Raw genomic sequence first — 22,632 nt, forward strand, 5'->3', positions numbered from 1 at the left:
CTCTTTTTTTTTTTTTGAGTGGGCTTCAGACAGACAGATGTTCATTTTTTAATAAAGTTTTTTATTGGTCTGCCCCCCCCGCCAGCACAGACCATAGTCAGAGCCCCCTCCTTGTGGCCTGGCCTCTGCTCCAGCTGTGACCTCAGCCCCAGCTCAGGAAGGCCCAGTCCCTCTGAATTCCCCCATCCCTCTGTACCTTTGCTACTTCAGGGCCTTTGCACAGGTTGTTCACCTGCCCAGAAAGCCCTTCCCACCCTTTTGCAAAAGGAGCTCCTATGGCTTGAGCTCACAGCTCACACAACCAGGAAGGCCAGACCAGGTCCCACCCTCCTCACTCGTTACAAAAGAAAATCTTCTGCTTACTTAGGAGTTCCGTGTGTTCTTTTTTTACCCACTTGCTTCCTGCAGTATCCCTGAGGCCCACCCAGTGCACAGCCTGTGGTCAAGAAATGTCTGTTGACTGACTATACATGAGAGTGGGATGTGGTGAAAGGGGAGGTTCGTAGCTGGATATTGCTCGCCTCCCCCTTCCAAGGACCCCTGCCCACCCCTCGGCAGAACCCACTTCCAGAACCAGCGGCTTAGGTCACCCCTTCATGGATGGGTCAACAGTATGCCCACAGCCTCACAAGCCTTAGCGGCGGGAGGTGGGGGGTGGGGGGTCACTCTAGTCCCCAGCTTCCGGTACCGCCCATGATAGGACCGTCGGGTCCAATGAAGTTAGGGTCTCACTCCTACTTGCCTGCCCTCTGCCCCCACCTCAGAAGCTGGCCGTAAGCCTAGGCGATCCCCTGTACTTTTTTTAAATATTTTATTTATTTATTTGAAAGAGAGAGAGAGGGGATCCCTGGGTGGCGCAGCGGTTTTGCGCCTGCCTTTGGCCCAGGGCGCGATCCTGGAGACCCGGGATCGAATCCCACGTCGGGCTCCCGGTGCATGGAGCCTGCTTCTCCCTCTGCCTGTGTCTCTGCCTCTCTCCCTCTCTCTGTGACTATCATAAATAAATAAAAATTTAAAAAAAAAAAAAAAAAAAAAAAAAAAAAAAAAGAAAGAGAGAGAGAGGGGAGATCCCTGGGTGGCTCAGCGGTTTAGCGCCTGCCTTTGGCCCAGGGCGTGATCCTGGAGACCCGGGATCGAGTCCCGCGTTGGGCTCCCTGCATGGAGCCTGCTTCTCCCTCTGCCTGTGTCTCTGCCTCTCTCTCGCTCTCTCTCTCTGTCTCTGTGTGTGTGTGTGTGTGTCTCTCTGTCTCTCATTAATAAATAAAATCTTTAAAAAAAATTTAAAGAGAGAGCCTGTGTGCACGGTGGGGGAGGGGCAGAGAGAAGCAGACTCCCCGCTGAGCAGGGTGCCCCAGCGGGCCTCCATCCCAGGGCTTATGTTTATTAGATTATTAAAGGACCTGATAAATGACTCGAATCGATAGCGACACGGAGAGAGGCACAGGGCAGGGTACGGGCTTCCTCGCCTTTCCAGGCAAATGAGTCCTGCCAGTTGCCAGCTGCTCACCAACCAGGGAGCTCCCAGCCCTGTCTTTCTGGGGGGTTCTGGAGACTTCACACATAATGATGGCCTTACTCATCGGACGGGTGCTAATTCAGCCTCCTGGCAACCAGCCCCAACCTCGGGTGGGTCCAGAAGTCACCTCCACTTACAAGACACCATTTCACGGTTATGGCTCCCATGGCTGAAGGCTAAATACATCCAAGAACTAGGTTTGGGTAATTTGGATGACCAGACACCCGGGCGCTTCTTATAAAGCCTTGTATCACAGAGGACACTGAGGGAGTCCCGCCACTGGCTTTTCGGTGATGGCCGGGCTCCCGGGGCAGGGCACCCTGGGTCACCTGATGGCAGGTGTGGGGGTTGGACTGCACCTGAGCCGCCCCACAGCAGTAGCTCCATTTCCTTTTCCTCCCTGGTGTTGTCTAATCCACACCCTGACAAATCAGCTGCGCCTCTGTGTTAAACCTCCTGGTCACCTGCCAGCTGCCCCTGCCCACCACCGCCCCAGGTAAGACCTCTTGGGAAGAACTCACCACCACCCCCCAGAATGCAACAGAAGCCCCCCTGGGCGAGGCCTCGGGACTGTGCTCCTGGGGTCTTTCTGTGCTCGGGTGGGCCCCGAGGTGGAGTGGGGGGGGGGTGGCAGGTTCCAATTAAGGGGCCAGACCACAGGTGTAGAGCCCCCAGGGCCCCGGACCCCATCGGCACCCCAGAGCCCTTCAGAGTTCTTACCTTGGACTCTCTCCTGAATACAGGGAGGTTTTGTGTTTGGTTTTGGTTTAGTTTCTTTCTTTCTCTGTTCCTTCCTTCCTTTCTTCCTTTTGTAAGATTTTATTTATTTATTTGAGAGAGCGAGCCAGTGAGCACAAGCAGGGGGAGGCAGAGGGAAAAGCAGGCTCCCCGCTGAGCAGAGAGCCCCATGCTGGATCCTGGGATCATGACCTGAGCCAAAGGCAGACGCTTTTTCACCGACTGAGCTACCCAGGTGCCCCAGTTTCTTTCGTTCTTTCTTTTTTTGTTTTGTTTTGTTTCTTTCCTGATTTTTAGGGCATCCCAGCACAGCAGCATTTTTCATTCTATTTCTGAGAAAAATGTATCTCAGGTTCAACTTGGCAGGGATTCCCCCATCCCCGGTAAATATGTGGTTGCATTATTTTAAAATGTAGTATCCAGGGGACGCCTGGGTGGCTCAGTGAGTTAAGCTTCCAACTCTCCATGAATTCAAGGTCATGCACTGGGTGTGGAGCGGACTCTCAGCCGCTCCCTCTGCCCCTCCCACTGCTCAGCTGCTCTCTCTCTCTCTCTCTCTCTCTCTCTCAAAAACTAAAAAAGTAAAGTAAATATAATAAAATGTAACATTTCATGGGCCCTAGGGTGGCTCAGTCAGTTAAACGCCTGCCTTCAGCAGGGTCCTGGGTTCCAGCCCTGAGTCCGGCTCGGGCTCCCTGCTCAGCAGAGAGTCTGCTTCTCCCTCTCCCTCTGCCCCGTCCCCATCCCACTCGTGTGTTGTCTCTCAAATAAATAAATAAAATATTTAATAATAAATAAATATAAATAAATAAAATATAACATTTAAATTTTAAAATGTGTTATTGGGGCACGTGGCTGGCTCCAAGACAGGCAGGGTGGGAGGCGGTGAGGGGGACCCACGTTGGGTGTGGAGCCTACTTAAAAATAAATAAATAAATAAAATGTTGCATTATTTTAGAACTTGTGGCAAAATACATGTGACATACAATTTGCCATTTTACCCATTATTCAGTGTACAATTCGGCGGTATTAAGTGCATTCTCTATGGGGGGCAGCCATCCCCACTGGTTCTGAAACTTCCTCATCACCCCACACGGGAGCTCTGGTCCCGATAGCAGAAACTTCCAATTTCCCGTCCACCCTCCCAGGCCCCTGATAATCTCCGCCCCGCCCCCAACCCCGGTAACATTTAAATGACCTCCCGTCCCTTTGAATTTACCTCTGCAAGATGTTTTGTGGAAGTGGACTCCAATAACTCGGGTCCAACTGTCTTTTCCTCCTGTGCTCAAGGCCCTCCAGGTTCCTCTTTTTGGAGCCACTGTGAGGATGTCCTTCCTTCTAAAGCTCAGATTATTCCAGCATGTGGATGGACACCCTTCTGTTTATCCAGTCTCAACCTCAACGGGCATCGCGGCTGTTGCCAAATTTTGGCAGTTGAGAACCGTGAGATTATGAGAACAGCAGAGGTGTTTTGTGCAGAAGTGTACAAATATTTGAGCCCTTGCTTTCAGCTCCTTTGGGTGGAACTCAGGAAGTGGAATTGCTGGGGGCAATGGTAACTCTCAGTCCAGGATTCTTTTTTTTTTTTTTTTAATTTTTATTTATTTATGATAGTCACAGAGAGAGAGAGAGAGAGAGAGAGAGAGAGGCAGAGACATAGGCAGAGGGAGAAGCAGGCTCCATGCCCCTGGAGCCTGACCTGGGATTCGATCCCGGGTCTCCTGGGCCAAAGGCCCACGCCAAATCGCTGCGCCACCCAGGGATCCCTAGGTCCAGGATTCTTTCTTAAAAAAAAAAAAAAAAAAAAAAAAAGATTTATTTATTTATTTATTCGTGAGAGACACAGAGACACAGAGAGAGAGAGAGAGAGACAGAGAGAGAGAGAGGCAGAGACCCAGGCAGAGGGAGAAGCAGGCTCCATGCAGGGAGCCTGGGGGCCTCGATCCCAGGACCCCGGCATCACAGCCTGAGCCCAAGGCAGAAGCTCAGCCACTGACCCACTGACCCATCCAAGTGCCCCTACACTGTTCAGTTTTTAAATAACTGTTGAAATTAAATAATATTTATCTTTTCCTCAGTTGCATTAGCCACATGACAAGTGTCACAGCCATTGTGGGGCCACCATTCTTGTGTGCTTGGTTGCTTGCTCCCTCAAAAAAAAAAAAAAAAAAAAAAAAGAAGAAGTATTGGATTCTGGAAAACCTAGATCTACCCTGAGGCTCTGTGCTGATACGATGATTTTCTTTTTAGATTTATTTATTTATCCATAAGAGACACAGGCAGAGGGAGTAGCAGGCTCCATGCAGGGCGCCCGATGTGGGACTCCATCCGGGGACTTCCTGTGCTCTCCCCACAAACTGGCCAGGCTATCCTGCACCCCAGGCCTCCGCATGGGCTGTTCCTTAGATGGGAACACCTTGTCCCCCAAGCTCTCCGGTACCTGGTGAGCTCTTGCCTAACCTACAAGGCCCGAGCCCACTGTAGCCCTCCCAGACAGAGACCTGGGTTCAACCTCTACTCCGGGGCAGTGGGGAAGAGTCTGGCAAAGGCTGGGAGGGGCAAGGGCAAAGGCAAGGTGGGACGTGAGAGCCCCGGGGAGCTACTCCACTTCCCTGGGACCCCTCTCCAGATTCAGAGGCTGCGGAGCCTGGGCTCTGGGGCCAGACTCCACTGCTGGGATTCCAGCTATGCCTTTGTCTCCCACCGAGTCACCTGGCCTCAGGTAGCTCATCTGTAAACTTGCAAAGAGCAACAGTGCTGACCTCAGGACTCAAGAATGTCACTTGGGAAACCCAGGTTTGTGGGCAGGCGTGGGCTTCACGGTTCCTATCACTGATGCTGTCTCTGACCCCACCCCTCCCCCGCCCTCCCCAGCTGCACTGACCCATGGATCCACACAACCTGGCCAAGACCCGATGTCCCTGGCGCCACTATCTCTTCGGGGTGCTGTTCCAACTGCTTTTGGCTCTGTGTTTCTTCTCTTACATGCGTTGGTCCCAGGAAGAGCCCGTGTGGTTCTCCATGTCCAGGACCAACACAGCAGAGTCTCCCGCCACGGCTCCCAACGGGTCAGCAGGCCCAGTGACCTCCCAAGGGGCACCCTGCCAGGCCACCCGTGGGTCCTCTGCCTGCCGGCCCCTGCTGCTCCTGCTGTGGACGTGGCCATTCCACCACCCTGTGGCTCTGTCCCCCTGCTCAGATATGTGGCCAGGCACGACCGACTGCCGGCTGACTGCCAACCGCAGCGTGTACCCTGAGGCAGACGCAGTCCTGGTGCATCACCGAGAGGTCAGCTACAGGCCGAAGGAGCAGCTCCCGACGTCCCCTCGGCCACCTGGCCAGCGCTGGGTCTGGTACAGCATGGAATCGCCCAGCCACTGCGCTCAGCTGAAGGCCTTGGATGGATATTTCAATCTCACCATGTCCTACCGCAGAGACTCGGACATCTTCACGCCCTACGGCTGGCTGGAGCCATGGCCGGGCCAGCCAGCCGCGCCCCTGGTCAACCTCTCGGCCAAGACCGAGCTGGTGGCCTGGGTGGTGTCCAACTGGAGGGAGGACTCGGTAAGGGTGCGGTACTACCACAAGCTGCAAGCTCACGTCCAAGTGGATGTGTATGGACAGCGCCACAAGCCTCTGCCACAGAGGAACATGATCCAGACGCTGTCCCAATACAAGTTCTACCTGGCTTTCGAGAACTCCTTGCATCACGACTACATCACGGAGAAGCTGTGGAGGAATGCCCTGGACGCCTGGGCCGTGCCCGTGGTGCTAGGCCCCAGCAGGAAGAGCTATGAACAATTCCTGCCTGCCGACGCCTTCATCCACGTCGACGACTTCCAGAACCCCAAGGACCTGGCCCAGTACCTGCTGTCCCTGGACAAGGACGACGCCCGCTACCTCGCCTACTTCCGCTGGCGGGAGACACTGCGGCCTCGCACCTTCAGCTGGTCCCTGATGTTCTGCAAAGCCTGCTGGCGGCTGCAACAGGAGTCCGCCTACCAGACGGTGCCCAGCATAGCCTCCTGGTTCACCTGACGGGCAGCTTGGGCCCGGGCTGCTCTGCACCACACCTGCTGGGCACCTCACCTGCCCGGGACTCCTCCGCTGCAGGAGGGGCGTCTACACCTCCTGGGAATGACACCTGCCAGGAATCCCACCTGCCTGGGACCTGGGTGGCTGGAGAGCTCACTGACCTGGGACTTCAGCTACCACACTCTGAGCCAGGAGATGGGCTCCGGGGACCTTACCTGCTGGGGCCTCAATCCTGGGGGTCTCAGCTGCTGGGGACTTTGGCTGTCGGTGACCACATGGCTGGGGATCGGCACCCAGACACCTAGCCTCACTGGGACCTGCGAGGATCCCCACCAGATGCGGTGCCCCTGCTACACACCTCGCCCACTAACGCCTCACCCCAGGCAACTGGCCTTGGGGTCCCGCTCCCCGCTGATGGGTCTGCTGGGTCTGGGAGTGGTTATCTTGCTGTTGTGGACTGCCCGTGGGGCACGCCGATGGGCAATACTGGCACCATTCTCCAGATGGGAATCTTCTGGTAAACCCGGTGTCTTCTCCCTGATTCCAGAACAGCCGTTCTCACCCCAGGGTGACTCTGCCCTCCAGGGCGCCCTCGGCAAAGTGTTGGGAGGCTTGTGGTGGTCACAGTTGCACATGGCCTGATAGCACCCAGTGGGTGGGGGCCGGGGATGCCGATCCACAGTTCACAGGCCCAGCACGGCCCGACAACCAAGAGTGGCTTAGTCACCAGTGTCAAGAGGTGGAAAAAACCTCAGGTCAAGCCCCACAGTGGGGGGGAGGTGTGTGAAGGCCAGGAAGTCTGGGTTCAGGGGGGGCAGGCCCTGCCAGCAAAGGTGAGGGGGAAGACCGTGGGAGCCGTGAGAGTGTGTGATAAGTGGTGACCCAGGGGTCTGCGAGTGAGACCACTGGCTTCGGTACCCCACGGGGTGCGGGCAAACACCTGACCCCTTGATTTTGCCCACGAGAGCTGACTGTGTCCCTTCTAGTGTGACGGTGAGTGACGACTCAGCATACGCATATGGGCTGCGTGAGCACATGTGATCCAATGGGCTCAGCCCAACGGAGCTCCACACTGTGCTGCCTGTGTGTGTGTGTGTGTGTGTTGTGCAAGGGAGTGCTGTGCACCACAGAGAATCCCAGGCCTGGGGTCCGTGGGGGCAGCTGAGTTCTGCTCCAATTCTCTGGTGGGCTGGGCCAGCGCCCTGTGGTTGGGCTGTTGGAACTGACTGGGAGACCAGGAGGCTGAGGCGCCAGGGGGCCTTGAGAGGGTGAACACACAGCCGTCTCGCGCCCGTGTCCACACACACACACACACACACACACACACACACACTTACTGGCCTCAGGGGCAGCCAACCTGCGTTCCAAGGTCACTTTCCCACTAGTGCATCCGGGGCTCAGTAACTTCCACCTCTGTGGCTCAGGTCCATCTGGGATGGGGAAACTGAGGCTTGGCTTCTGCTCAAGCAGACGGGGACCCCGGCTTGTCTGCCACGGCTGGGCTGAGTCAGCCCAAACAGAGGGGGAATCCACCACCCCAAACCTCAGAGTCAGGAGACAGAGTGCAAGGCTGGGTGGGGAGCCCAGCCACCCTCAGCCCTGAAACTGCCTTCCCAGCAGACCACCCATGGGCTGGGGCCTGGCTGCCAGGCCCTGCTCCCAGGAACCCCTGGAAGTCCTGCCTGTTACCTGCCTCGGGGTGTCAGCTGCAGCCGGGGACCTGGGTGGCGGGGAACTGGGGAGTGGCCTGCTGGGCTGGATGATCCTTCCCAGGGCACCTTCTGCTTTGGGCCCTCAGGGTTCCGGATGGGGACCGGGTCTGGGAAGGGCCTGGTGCTAAGGAGGCGGCCCTGAGCTCACTGTCAGGGAAGGAGGGGGGAGGTCATTCTAGGGGAACAGTGGGGAGGGAAGGGGCTGCTCCCCGGAGCTCCGGTGGGGGTGAGGGCAGAGGGGAAGAGCAGTGTGGGCTGCAGAGGGGCTTGTGCCCTCCAGGAGCCACTCTGACCGGCAGGAGGGGGGCTCCCTGCCCACAGGTCTGCAGGGTGTCAGCCCCTGCCGCGCCCCTCCCGGGACCCACCCACCCTCCCCTTGGTCTGGGAACCCAGCACCCCGCTGTGTCCCGGACCTGCCAAGCAGCAAGGTGACACCGCTTTTTCTGTCCTCCTCGGGGACGCGTCGTCAATCCCCCCGGAGCTGCGGCCAGGGCTTTTATGGGACCAGGACCTGGTCCCTGGGGACGCGGCTCTGCCCCAGCAGGCGCCGGTTTCGGCCTGGACGGGCCTGGCGCCCGCCCCAGACCTATCCCCACAGGGAGACGCGCAGCGCACATGTATTTTTAGCAAGTGAAAAGAGATAGTGGCTGTGAGTTCACGCCGGTGGGGGCGGACGGGGCCTGAGCACGCCCGTGGGGACGGAGGCCTGGTCCACCTGGACCTCTGACTCGTCCTCGGCACCGGGTGCCCCGTCCCATCCCGGGCCGCACCTTACGGGACCCGTCCCTGTCCCGGTGCAGCTGCCCCCCCCCGCGGGAGGTGACCCCCCCCCCCCCGGGCCCCGGGACGCGGAATCACGAGCCAGGCTCCGTCTTCCACACTTTACTCGGTGCAGGTACTGGAGAGTCGCGAGGCCCCGCCGCACCCGCCGCACCTGCCGCGCACGCGCAGTCCCCGGCCGCGGGGCTCGCCAGGCGGGACGCAGGGCGCCGTGGCCGCCGCCCGCCCGCCGCTGAGGTAGGGTCACACGCAGGCACACTCGCGCGCCGACAGCTCGTGCACCGTGTGGTAGCGGCTGTGCGCGTCCAGGAAGGACACCTCGTCCTCGTAGGCCGTCGGGCGGCAGCAGGGCTGCGCGCGCACCCGCTCCCGCCGCACGCGCCGCCGCTGGCGGAGCCGCCGCAGCCCCAGGTCGTAGACGCGCGCGGCCGCCTCGCAGGCGCCTGCGCAGTAGCGGAACAGCACCGTCTCGTCGGACGCGTAGCCCAGGCCCAGCTCGCTCACGCGCACCTCGAGCTCGCGCAGCCCGCACGGCCGGCTCCCGGTCCGCGCGCGCCTCCGCCGGGGCCCCGCCCGACGACGCGGCCCCGCGGCCCCGCCGGCCCAGGGCGTCAGCTGGCGCAGCTCCACGGCGTCCGGGGCGCCCTGCAGCAGCGCTCGATCTGCGAGGACAGGGAGGGAAGGGGGGTCGCGGGGCGCCGCCGGATGCCCGACCGCAGGGCGCCCCCGCCTACAGCCCGCGCTGGGCCCGCTCGCTACCAGCAGCGCGCCCTGGACCCCGCCGAGGGGCCGCTCAGGGCCGGCTCCTCCTCCCCGGGGCTCCGGAGCGCTTTGCACCTGCGCCACGGTGAGCCGAGCTGACCCTGCTGTCTCACTCCCTGCTCACTGTGACCCTGTCCCTAGGCAGCCTCGCACTGGGGGATCTTCTTTCACTGAGCTGCTCCCACCTCTTTGCAGAAAAGAGAGGGAAGACTCAGCTGGGGGTGTTGTGATCCCAATCCCTGTCCCTGCTTGGCCCCAGTGCCCCCCGCTCCATGCTGGGATGCCTCCTGAAACTGGTACCTTTTCAGAACCGAACTCGGGAGCTACAGCCCATGCTCCAAGCCGCTCACCCTTTGGCTGAGCTGTTGCAGAGTCTCTGGCTCACTATTTGGGGCCCCACCCCCAAACCCACGCGTGTCCCTCTTGCTGCACCGTGTGCTGGGACTGTTTCTCCAACCATACCACCAAATCGGGGTTTGAGCAGGTCAGAACGTGCAGAGGAGCCGCTCGCACTGAAGCCTGCATGTGAGGGTCCGGAGGGGTGGGGTCCTCACTGGGGCAGCAGCGAATATCACGGTCCCCCCCCATGCTGCAGGCGAGGCACCTGGGCATCCAAGAGGGCAGAGACTTGCCCAAGGCCACAGTACTAGCAGGTGGCAGAGAGAGGGACAAGGCCAAACAGCCTTCTTCCCCATTCCAGCACGTGCCCAAGTTTGGCCCACGTCCAACCCTCTGCTCCCACGGTTGCCAGGAGGTGCCCGGAGTCACAGATTCCCAGGGCCCGGGAGCCTAAATTTATTTCCAGACAGATGTGCTGCCCCCGTACTCTGCAGCCCTGGGACAGACGGGCAGATGTGGCAAATTCAGGGGCGCTGGGAGAGGAACTGCAGGCAGGGGCTCCGAGCTGCTGAGCGGGTGGCAGGCATGCTTGCCGCTGGGTTGGACATCTTGAGTTGATCCCCCACGTGCCTAAGGTTAGCACCCCTGGCTCTCATAGGAGAAAGCTCACATGAGGTCCCAAAGAGTGGGGACTGTGTATATGTGTGTGGGGGTGGGGGCTCAGGAATCAGACAAACCTTGCTCTGAGCCTGGCTCTGCCACTTTCAGCCCTGTATAAATTCAGGCATGTGATGGCCCTGCTCTGTGCCTCAGTTTACCTGTCTGCTCAAGGATTCTTGCAGAGTCCGATTTGGCTGAGACTGGGCCAGTGGATGGCGGGGATCCACTGAGCACGTCTCCAGTTCTTGAAGCCCAGGGGCCAGAGCTGGGTGGCCAACCGGCCGCTCTGGGGTTAGGTTCAAGCCTGCCTCACCTTACTTAGGGTACCCTAACATCCCACCAGTAATGGCCTCACCCCTAAGGTATGCATCTACACAGTTATTCCAGGGGGCAGGGGCGGGGAGGGGGAGGCAGCCAGATACAGTACAGATGCCCAGTGAATTTGAATTTCAGATAAACAGTGAATAATCTCTTGGTATATCTGTCCCTGCCTCCCTCCAGCAGGCCTGGCCACCTGCACAGGGTCTGGAGCCCAAAGAGGAGATCAGCAGTAGCTCCCCCCACCCCCTCCCCCTCCTGCTCTGCCACCGCCCCGAGCCTGAAATTCCACCATCAGCGCTTTGGTCTCAGGCCCACCCCTGGGACCCCGTGGGCGGGGGGTGGGTGGGGTGGGGTGGGGTGGGGGGTGGAATCAGCGGCCACTCCTTCCCTTGGTTGGTAGGGCTGTGCCCTGGGACGGGGTGCAGGGGGGCCAGGCACCCGCCCATGGGCCGAGACCCTTCCCGGTGCCTGAGTCCCGGAGGCGGTGCCCCCGGGTCCACTCCGCGCACTGGAGATTGGGGGCCCCACCCGGGGCTCTGGGACGCGGGGTCCTGGACAGGGCTTCGGGGCCTGCAGGAGGAAGCGCGGGCGGAAGTGGAGCCCGTGCCCCAGGCCACCCTTGTCTATTGTGAGGACGAGAAAGGACTGTGTGGGGCGGCAGGGCGGGCGCCGACTCGCACGCGGGCCCCACGCACGCGCCGCGCCCTCACCTCGGGCTCCCGCGGGGACCGAGAGCGCGCGCCAGGTCGGGACCCCGCCCCCAGGTGGGCGTGGCCTGAGCAGGGGCGGGGCCGGGCTGGGGGCGGGGCGGCCTGGCCCCTGGCGCCCGCACTTCCACCTGGGCGCCCCGGCCCTTCCCGCCGCGTCTCTCCCACCCTGGTGCGTGTCCCGGGCTCCGTGCGTCCCTGTCTCAGTCTCTCTCTGCATTTCTAGGTCTCTCGGGGTCTCCCCCACCCCGTCCCTGTCCACCCGCAGCGCGTTGGGCCTCGGGTCCTGCCTCCTCGTCCCCACGCCCTGCGCTGCGCGGTGGAGGCCGCTGGGGTCTAATCTCCCGGTGGCGCCCTGGCCCCGCAGCCCCGGAGCCTCGTTCCTGGTGACAGCGGAGCCCAGAGACCCCAGCTCCCTGCAACACGCCCCCCCGCCCGCCTTCCCCTGCCCACCCCCCCTCCCACCCCGCCAGGCCGTCGCGGGGATTTGCGCCCTCCTCCAGCCCCGCTACACTCAGCCTGCTTGTGGCCCCTGCAGGAACTTCCACATCCGGCCGCCCCCCGCCCCCGAGTCGGGGACCCGCTTACACTGGGCCAAGCGGGCGATCCGGGCGTCCAGGGTGCGAGGCGGCCGGCGCAGCGGGGCCAGCGCGGGTCCCAGGCGGTGGCTGAGGAGCAGGCCGTCGCGGCACATCCAGATGGAGAGCACCGAGCTGCAGAGTACCGAGGCCAAGGCTGCCGCCTTCCAGCGCTGCATCCTCGGCCTGCGGGCCCCGGGTGGTCAGCCACGCGGCCTCCGTCCGTCTGCCTGTAGGGAACGCACGCGAACAGGGCGCTGGGCCAGGCACCGGGGGCACGGCGGGGCCCCTGATTTCCATCCACTTCTGCGTAATGATCAGTCATAACGTCCACACGATTCATCAGGAACCCGCTGCACAAGGTCGTGAAAAATGCTGCCCTCGAAGAGGGCGGGTGCCGGGCGGGCGGTGGCAGGGGAAGCACCCCCATGCGGGGGTCCCACAGTGCTTCCCTGAATAGCCATGGAAGTTGAGACCCGAACAAGGAGGAGGGCATCTCAGCCAGGCACAGGACGCTGGCATCGCAGCAGCGGGGAGCAGCCGGTGCAAGGGCCCGAGCCTGGACCGACCAACGGGGGCCCATGCAGCCTGAGGCCGCGGTGGCTGGAGCCCAGTAGGCTTGGGGGCAGCCTGGAGGGGGGTGTGGGCGCCCCAGCAGGGGGCGCTGTGGGACCACGGGGTGGAGCTGAGATGGTGCTTAGAGCACAGCTTGAGAGGCAGGAGCCCCGGGGTGGAGGGTGCCCCTTACACGTTGGGGTCCCCGGGTGTGCAGCCCCGCCCTCTCTGAGCAGGTAAAGTGATGCCCGCAAGCGGCCGCGGCCGCCCGAAGCCGCCGCCGCCCCGGCACCCCAGCCTTTGCACAGTGCGGTCCTCCCACCCAGCACATCGCCCCTCCACCGCCTCGGCCCCTCTCCGCTCCCCGCTCCGTCTCGGCTTGGACGGGGCGGCCGTCTCCCCCGGGGCCTCGCCCCCAGCCCCGGGCCCCCGGGGTGGCCTGAGCGGGCCCCACTCGGGCACCGACGCCGGGGTGCCGGCCCGCAGGTCGCGGCGCGCTCGCTGCACACAGTAGGTGCCCCGACGCCCGCGCACCGGCGCCACCCCGCGGAGCCGCTCCCCGCCGCCGCCTCCGCGCGGCCCCAGCCCGCGTTTACATTCCCGGGGCGGCAGCCTGGTGTCGGGCCGCGCGGGGCCTGGCCGCCCGCCCGGTGTAAACATTTACACGGAACGCTGAGAGCCGGGCTGGACGCCGCTCAGCGCCCGCGCGGGGCTGTGGGGGGCCGGGCGCCCCCACGCGCTCCCCGGGCCGCCAGGCCAAGGGCCACTGCGCCGAGCCCGCGCTTGCTGCGTTTGCATTTCGGTTTTGCGTGGACCCCGCGGGGGGGGGTCTGGAGCCGCGGGTCCCCGCCACTCCCCACCCCCACCCCCGCCCCAGGGAATCCCCTTCGCTGGGTCCGTAGCAGGGGACAGTGATTAAGCGCCTGCTGTGTACCAGCCCGGGTGCTGAGCCCCGAAGGAGGCACCCCGATCTCCGTCTCTCAGCTGGGAAACTGAGGCCCAAACAGGTAGGGGCTTATCCAAGGGCGCAGCTAGAGGAGCTCTGGGATCGGAACCCGGGTTCTTGGGCAGGACGCCCGCATGGGCTGGGCCGGCTCCGGGCAGATGCTGTGGAGTCCCCCTGAGGACCGGCCAGGCTTGGGGGTGGGTCTGTGTTTGTTGGCGCAGGGAGAAGGAGCTCCCCACACGGGGCCTGAGGGAAAGCTGGGGCCGCCTGGAGGCGCAGGCCCTGGAGGGCGCCCGGCCTGTTGGGGGCACACTAGGGCGCGTGTGGCTGGATCAGAGGGAGCAGGGGGCGGGGAAGGGGCCCGGGCAGGTCACCCAGGCCTCGTAGGCCTCGTGGAGAATATCCCATAGTCAAGGTGATCCCGGCAGCCGGGACAGCCTCAGGTTGGGTGCCCAAACCTGCCCCTCTGCCCTAAAGGAGGGCCTGCCCTGTGTCCCCAACCCCCTGCCCACTGTCCCAGGCACATCCTGCGGCTGTCTGCCTCGCTATCTCCATTGGGCTAGATGGAGGCCCCTGCAGGGAGCCAGCCTCTGCTCCTGTGTGTGCCGAGGGCCTCCCATGGGGGGCGGTGCAGAGGCTGATGGGCCTTGGCCTAGAGCAGGCCCAGCCCAGAGCCACCGGTGTCCTTGGAGCTGCAGCCCCCCTGGAGCTCTTGGGGGGCAGGCAAGAGGAGCACCCCGGGTGGAGGGGCCCGGTAGGTGTGGCTGATAAGCGTCTCTTAACAATGGGCCTTTCAGGAAGGGGGTCACCCAACTGGTTTGTCTCTGGCAAGGGCCTGACCCAGAGGGGTACTGCGGGTGTGGGGTGTGGCACGTGATTCGGGGAGGGGGCCGCGTGTGCCCTCTGGGCTTCTCTGGGTCCTGGAGCCCCCTGGTCCTGGCTGGGGAGTGGGCGCTCACACTCACTCACCCTTGGCCTTCAAGTCCTCAGACACACACTTGGGTGCTCTCACTCCCGTGCACACCCAGACAGTCCTGGCTGCACACACTGGGACAGGCTATCCTCACTGTCCCAAACGCTGTCCCTCTTACATGCCTTGTTGTTGCTCACCAACTCCAATATGATGGGGCTTGCTCACTCAGGTGTTTCACACCCACATGGACATTTTCACAAATGTGGTACGCGCATCACCCCGCCATCACACTCACACGGGTGGCTGGCTGATCTCACATTTGCATCCAAACAGGAGATCCTTTGCACAGGAGGGCATTGTCACACATATGCTCCACTATCACAAGCACATCCTAACTCGTGATTATAGGGACACACTGAAACACAATCACAGCCGCATACCTCAACAGTGTCACATCCACGTCTAATGTCTTTGAGTCACATACAGGAACACTCACAATTGGGCATGTTTATCCTCACACTCACATCATGATGACAGTTGAAGATGTAGCTGTTCATACATCACTGTATTTCATCCTCTCACGGATTCCCACTTGAGCATTTTCCATGACATTCACATGCTATCACTCTAGAAAAGTGGATTTTTAAAAAGATTCCAGGATAACTAACATACAGCATTCTGTTAGCTCCAGGTATACAATATTTTGATTCAACAATTTTATAGATTTCTCACTGCTCCTCAGAATCCCCATCCCTCCTCCCACTTCCCCTCTGGTAAGCACCACAGTGTTCTCTATAGGCAAGAGTCTGTTTCTTTGTCTCTCTTTTTATTTGTTTTGTGTCTTAAATTCGACATATGAGTGAAATCATATGGTATCTGGCTCTCTCTGCCTGACTCATTTCACTTAGCATAATACCCTCTAGATCTATTCTTGTAGTCTCAAATGGCAGGAATTCATTCTTTTTTATGGCTGAGTTATATTCCACTGTATATATATATATATTTGCATATATATGCATACATATATGGAAGATATATATATATGGGAGATATATATAATGGAAGACACATATGTGAGATAAATATAGGAGATATATAAGGGAGATATATATATGGGAGATATATATATATAAAATGGAGATATATATATATAATGGGAGATATATATATGTGAGATATATAAATGTGAGTTGTATGTGAGACATATATAGGAGATATATATATGGGAGAGAGATATATATATGGGAGAGAGATATATATGGAGGAGATATATATGGAGATATACATATATATGAGAGATATATAATAATGGGAGATATATATGTGAGATATATAGGAGATATATTACTGGGAGATATAAAATGGGAATATTTATATATTGGAGATAAATATATAGGAGATATATATATATATGGAAGATTATATTTATATATGAGAGAGATATATATGAATATATTTTTTAAGATTTTATTTATTTATTCATGAGAGACACAGAGAGAGAGAGAGAGAGAGGCAGAGACACAGGCAGAGGGAGAAGCAGGCTCCACGCAGGGAGCCCAATGTGGGACTCGATCCTGGGTCTGCAGGATCACACCCCAGGCTGCAGGCGGCGCCAAACCGCTGCACCACCGGGGCTGCCCTATGGGAGAGATATATATAGGGAGAGAGATATATGGGAGAAATATATATATGGGAGAGATATATATGGAGATATACATATATAAGGGAGATATATATAATGGGAGATATATATGTGAGATATATATATGAGATATATATGGGAGATATATATGGGAGATAACATATATGGGAGATTATATTTATATATGGGAGATATATATATGGGAGACATATATATGGGAGATATACATATATATGGGAGATACATAATAATGGGAGATATATATAACAGGATATATATACATATGTGAGATATACATGTGTGAGATACATATTGAAGATATGTATATATATTGGAGATAATATTGGAGATATATATATTGGAGAGAGATATATATGGGAGATATATATATATGGGCGATATTTATATATATGTGAGATATATATATAGGAGATATATATATGGGATATATATTTATATATATGGGAGATATATATGAGATATATATATGGGAGATACATATATAGGAGATATATATATGGGAGATATATATATATATGGGCGATATTTATATATATGGAAGATATATATATGGAAGATATATATCCAAAGTGTAGATATATATAATGGGAGATATATATGTGAGATATATATAAATGTGATTTATATGTGAGACATATATGTGAGATATATATGAGTGAGTTACATATGGAGAGATATATATATGGGAGCTATATATGTGATATATATGGGAGATATATATATGGGATGTATATAGGAGGTATATGTATGGGATATATATATACACATATGCAGCATACATATACTTATATATGCATATATATGGTATATATATATATGGGATATATACATGAGAGAGAGATATATATACGTGAGATATATATGGGAAATATATAGGAGATATATATATATATATCGGATATATATGGGAGATGTATATATACACATATACACCATATATACAGGTATATGTATATATGGGAGATATATATGAGACATATATTGGAGATATATATATGGAGATATATATATACAAAATGTAGATATATATAATGGGAGATATATATATAAATGTGAGTTATATGTGAGATATATATGTGAGATGATATATATACATGTGAGACATATATACGTGAGATATATATATGTGAGTTATATATGGAGATATATGTGTGTGATATATATATGGGAGATACATATGGGATATATTTAGGAGATATATATATGGGATATATATGAGATATATATACACATATCATGAAGCATAAATATACAGATATATATGCATATATACATGGGAGATTATATATATGCAGATATATATATGGGAGATATATATGAGAGATATATATGGGAGAGATAAACATGGGAGATATATAGATATATATATGTGAGATATATATGGGAAATATATAGGAGATATATATATGGGATATATATGAAAGATATATATATACACATATACAGCATATATACAGTATATATATGGCAGACATATATGGGAGATATATATTTTGTATGAGAGAGATATATATGGGAGATATATATATTTATGGGAAATACATATATGGGACATATACATATATGTATATATCATACATATATAGAGATATAAGGGAGATAAATATATATGTAGATATACATATATATTGGAGATATATAATGATGGGAGATATATATAACAGGAGATATATATATGTGATATATATATATATGTAAGAGAGATATATGTATGTCCCATCTTCTTTATCCATTCATCAGTGGATGGACACTTGGCTTCTTCCATAATTTGGCCATTGCAAATAATGCTGCAATAAACATAATGGTATCTTTGTAAATTAGTGTCTTCATCTGCTTTGCAAATACCTAGTAGAGGCATTCCTGGATCATATGGTACTTTTATTTTTACTTTTCTGAGGAACCTCCGTACTGTTTTCCACAGTGAACGCACCAGTTTTCATCCCCACCAACAGTACATAAGGGTGCTTTTTCCCTACGTCCTCTCCATCAATGTTGTCTCTTGTGTTGTTGATTTTAGCCGTTCTGATGGTGTGAGCCGATATTGCATTGCCATTCGCATTTGCATTTCCCTGGTAATGTGTGACGTTGAGCACCTTTTCATGTGTCCGTTGGCCATCTGGACGTCTTCTTTGGAGAAACATCTGTTCGCGTTGTCTGCCCATTTTTAAGTGGATTGTTTTTGTTTGGTGCTGTTTTCTGTTAGATGCCTATATATTTAGGGTGCTAACCCCTAATCAACTGTGTCACTTGCAAATACCTTCTCCCATCCCGTAGGTGTCTTGGTATGTTGGTTTGTGTCATTCACTGCGCAGAAACTTTTTATTTTGATGTAGTCCCAATAGTTTATTTTTAATTTTATTTCCTTTGCCTCGAGAGTCCTATCTAGAAAAACGTTGCTATGGCTGATGTCAGAGACGTTACCGCCTGTGCTTTCTTCTAGGATTTTTATAGTTTCAGGTCTCACATTTAGGTCTTTAATCCATTTTGAGTTTATTTTGGAGCATACTGTACGAAAGTGGTCCAGTTTCATTCTTTTGCATGTAGCTGTCCAGCTTTCCCAACACCAAATGCAGAAGAGACTCTCCTTTTCCCCATTGCCTATGCTTGCCTCTTTTGTGGAAGATTAATTGACCATTTAATGATGGATTTATTTCTGGACTTGAATAAGTGGCTTTATTCACTCTTCGCAGCTGCCTAGTATTTTATTGTAGCAAGAGACCCCAGTTTGACCAGTCCCACATTGACGGATGTGAAGCTCCTCCAAAACACCCTGGTAGGCAGGTCTGGCATTTGGGCCAATCCCTCGACATAGGGTTGGTGCATTTTAAATTATGATATTTCCCACCAGCTATCCTTTCTTAGAAATTTTAGAGTAGCGTGTTACTTTTTTTTTAAGATTTTATTTATTTATTCATGAAAGACGCAGAGAGAGAGAGAGAGAGAGGCAGAGACACAGGCAGAGTGAGAGGGAGGCTCCCTACGGAGAGCCTGATGTGCGACTCGATCCCTGGACCCCAGGATCACGGCCTAGAGTATCACATACTTTTGATAGAAAAGTAATGGAAGCCACCCATTGCTTAATATTTTTCTAGTAGACACATTTGAAGAAATGCAAAACAACCAGTGAAATTAATTTTAGTAAGGTTGTCTTCAACTCAATAGATTCTAACTAGTATTATTTCCATGAGTAATTGATATAAAAATTATTAAGATATTTATATCGACTCTTTGTACACCAGGGAAAGCCGGTGGTCTTTTACACTTGCGTCATCCCGAATTTCAACACTCAGTTTTCATCGGTGATCCTCGGTGTGTATTTAGATTCCCTAAGTGGGACAGCTGAAGAAGCAGTTTGCAATCCAGGATGTTCCAAACATACTCCATTGAATTGACCATCAGAGGTGGTTTTTGGTTTTGTGTTTTCTCTTTTTATTTAAACATTTTACTTTTAAGTCATCTCTGTAACCAGCAAAAGGCTTGAACTCACAACCCCAACATCAAGAGAGGCATGCTCTACCCACTGAGCCACAAGGGGACCTACTTTCTCTATTGAGGTTGTTTTAGATTCACAGAAGAGAGTATCAGTTGTTAAATCTAAATCAGATTAAAATCTGCTGTTTCTCAGACCCCAGGGCCACCTGGCCCGGGATCCACAGCCTTATGAAGCCTGCGGCCACTGACTCCCAAGGTGCGGGGACAGAGCCACTCCCCGTCCCAGAGAGCCCCGGGGTGGACGGTGCCCGCTCTATGTGGAGCTCCACCTGCAAAGTGGGAGAGGAGTTGGGGGGTTAGGTCGGGAGGGGAGACTTTGGGTCTGGATCCTAATGGCTCTAGAGGGGTGTACTTGGGCAAGAGCCGTGCATGTGTACCTGAACCTCACTATTGTCCTGTGTACGGTGGGCAATCCAGGGCGGCGGGAAGCGGGGCAGGCAGAGACAAGGTTCTAGATTTCTTACTCCAGGGGTTGGGGTCCGGATCCAGGGAGGACATTGTGACTGTCTGCGGGATCGGCTAGGACCCGGGAAAGGAGGCACGTGGAACACCCGGGATCACCCAGCACGGGCCCAGGGGGCTCTCTCTGAGCACTACTGACCCAACGCGGAGTAACACATCAAGCTCACACTGGCATCCCTAACACTTCCTGTGCTCTCCCCACAAACTGGCCAGGCTCTCCTGCACCCCAGGCCTCTGCATGGGCTGTCCCCTTAGATGGGAACACCTTGTCCCCCAAGCTCTCTGGTACCTGGTGAGCTCTTGCCTAACCTACAAGGCCCGAGCCCACTGTAGCCCTCCCAGAGACCTGGGTTCAAGCCTCTACTCCGGGGCAGTGGGGAAGAGTCTGGCAAAGGCTGGGAGGGGCAAGGGCAAAGGCAAGGTGGGACGTGAGACCCCGGGGAGCTACTCCACCTCCCTGGGACCCCTCTCCAGATTCAGAGGCTGCGGAGCCTGGGCTCTGGGGCCAGACTCCACTGCTGGGATTCCAGCTATGCCTTTGTCTCCCACCAAGGCACCTGGCCTCAGGTGGCTCATCTGTAAACTTGCAAAGAGCAACAGTGCTGACCTCAGGACTCAAGAATGTCACTTGGGAAACCCAGGTTTGTGGGCAGGCGTGGGCTTCACGGTTCCTATCACTGATGCTGTCTCTGACCCCACCCCTCCCCCGCCCTCCCCAGCTGCACTGACCCATGGATCCACACAACCTGGCCAAGACCCGATGTCCCTGGCGCCACTATCTCTTCGGGGTGCTGTTCCAACTGCTTTTGGCTCTGTGTTTCTTCTCTTACATGCGTTGGTCCCAGGAAGAGCCCGTGTGGTTCTCCATGTCCAGGACCAACACAGCAGAGTCTCCCGCCATGGCTCCCAACGGGTCAGCAGGCCCAGTGACCTCCCAAGGGGCACCCTGCCAGGCCACCCGTGGGTCCTCTGCCTGCCGGCCCCTGCTGCTCCTGCTGTGGACGTGGCCATTCCACCACCCTGTGGCTCTGTCCCCCTGCTCAGATATGTGGCCGGGCACGACCGACTGCCGGCTGACTGCCAACCGCAGCGTGTACCCTGAGGCAGACGCAGTCCTGGTGCATCACCGAGAGGTCAGCTACAGGCCGAAGGAGCAGCTCCCGACGTCCCCTCGGCCACCTGGCCAGCGCTGGGTCTGGTACAGCATGGAATCGCCCAGCCACTGCGCTCAGCTGAAGGCCTTGGATGGATATTTCAATCTCACCATGTCCTACCGCAGAGACTCGGACATCTTCACGCCCTACGGCTGGCTGGAGCCATGGCCGGGCCAGCCAGCCGCGCCCCTGGTCAACCTCTCGGCCAAGACCGAGCTGGTGGCCTGGGTGGTGTCCAACTGGAGGGAGGACTCGGTAAGGGTGCGGTACTACCACAAGCTGCAAGCTCACGTCCAAGTGGATGTGTATGGACAGCGCCACAAGCCTCTGCCACAGAGGAACATGATCCAGACGCTGTCCCAATACAAGTTCTACCTGGCTTTCGAGAACTCCTTGCATCGCGACTACATCACGGAGAAGCTGTGGAGGAATGCCCTGGACGCCTGGGCCGTGCCCGTGGTGCTGGGCCCCAGCAGGAAGAGCTATGAACAATTCCTGCCTGCCGACGCCTTCATCCACGTCGACGACTTCCAGAACCCCAAGGACCTGGCCCAGTACCTGCTGTCCCTGGACAAGGACGACGCCCGCTACCTCGCCTACTTCCGCTGGCGGGAGACACTGCGGCCTCGCACCTTCAGCTGGTCCCTGATGTTCTGCAAAGCCTGCTGGCGGCTGCAACAGGAGTCCGCCTACCAGACGGTGCCCAGCATAGCCTCCTGGTTCACCTGACGGGCAGCTTGGGCCCGGGCTGCTCCGCACCACACCTGCTGGACACCTCACCTGCCCGGGACTCCTCCGCTGCAGGAGGGGCGTCTACACCTCCTGGGAATGACACCTGCCAGGAATCCCACCTGCCTGGGACCTGGGTGGCTGGAGAGCTCACTGACCTGGGACTTCAGCTACCACACTCTGAGCCAGGAGATGGGCTCCGGGGACCTTACCTGCTGGGGCCTCAATCCTGGGGGTCTCAGCTGCTGGGGACTTTGGCTGTCGGTGACCACATGGCTGGGGATCGGCACCCAGACACCTAGCCTCACTGGGACTCACCTGGGAGGAGCCCCACCAGATGCGGTGCCCCTGCTACACACCTCGCCCACTAACGCCTCACCCCAGGCAACTGGCCTTGGGGTCCCGCTCCCCGCTGATGGGTCTGCTGGGTCTGGGAGTGGTTATCTTGCTGTTGTGGACTGCCCGTGGGGCACGCCGATGGGCAATACTGGCACCATTCTCCAGATGGGAATCTTCTGGTAAACCCGGTGTCTTCTCCCTGATTCCAGAACAGCCGTTCTCACCCCAGGG

At 55.8% G+C, this 22,632-nt stretch overlaps 3 protein-coding genes across 6 annotated transcripts in view; 2 read left to right on the plus strand and 1 right to left on the minus strand.

The window, feature by feature from the left end:
* Positions 1 to 1,906: 1,906 nt before the first annotated feature.
* Positions 1,907 to 6,811, plus strand: LOC112666354 (3-galactosyl-N-acetylglucosaminide 4-alpha-L-fucosyltransferase FUT3-like). The gene is made up of 2 exons (XM_035702898.2): positions 1,907 to 2,012; positions 5,129 to 6,811. Exon 2 carries the CDS (start codon positions 5,141 to 5,143, stop codon positions 6,290 to 6,292), a length of 1,152 nt encoding a protein of 383 aa, XP_035558791.2. The 5' UTR covers positions 1,907 to 2,012; positions 5,129 to 5,140; the 3' UTR covers positions 6,293 to 6,811.
* LOC125752087 (3-galactosyl-N-acetylglucosaminide 4-alpha-L-fucosyltransferase FUT3-like) lies at positions 1,907 to 22,585 on the plus strand. Of its 3 annotated transcripts, none has more exons than XM_049097467.1 (2): positions 1,907 to 2,012; positions 20,899 to 22,585. In XM_049097467.1, exon 2 carries the CDS (start codon positions 20,911 to 20,913, stop codon positions 22,060 to 22,062), a length of 1,152 nt encoding a protein of 383 aa, XP_048953424.1. In that variant the 5' UTR covers positions 1,907 to 2,012; positions 20,899 to 20,910; the 3' UTR covers positions 22,063 to 22,585. The 3 variants fall into 3 exon arrangements, with proteins under 3 accessions (XP_048953424.1, XP_025312925.2, XP_025312924.2); XM_025457140.3 differs by lacking the exon at positions 1,907 to 2,012 and adding an exon at positions 12,832 to 12,939; XM_025457139.3 differs by lacking the exon at positions 1,907 to 2,012 and adding an exon at positions 13,571 to 13,710.
* The window catches only part of LOC112666348 (neurturin), a 30,197-nt gene continuing 16,433 nt past the window's right edge, over positions 8,869 to 22,632 (minus strand). For both annotated transcript variants that reach the window (XM_049097468.1, XM_035702899.2), the window contains exons 2-3: positions 12,159 to 12,378; positions 8,869 to 9,443 (exon numbers count right to left, since the gene is read on the minus strand). In XM_049097468.1, coding sequence (XP_048953425.1) covers positions 9,025 to 9,443; positions 12,159 to 12,327 — 588 coding nt within the window. In that variant the 5' untranslated portion in view covers positions 12,328 to 12,378 and the 3' untranslated portion in view covers positions 8,869 to 9,024. The remainder of the gene's footprint in view (positions 9,444 to 12,158; positions 12,379 to 22,632) is intronic.

This window comes from Canis lupus, chromosome 20 (assembly GCF_003254725.2).
Source record: "Canis lupus dingo isolate Sandy chromosome 20, ASM325472v2, whole genome shotgun sequence".
In the NCBI taxonomy this organism is placed as follows: Eukaryota; Metazoa; Chordata; class Mammalia; order Carnivora; family Canidae; genus Canis; species Canis lupus.

Excerpts from the sequence above, each read along its gene's own strand:
- LOC125752087 (XM_049097467.1), top strand. The coding sequence starts at position 20,911 with ATGGATCCACACAACCTGGCCAAGACCCGATGTCCCTGGCGCCACTAT.
- LOC112666354 (XM_035702898.2), top strand. The coding sequence starts at position 5,141 with ATGGATCCACACAACCTGGCCAAGACCCGATGTCCCTGGCGCCACTAT.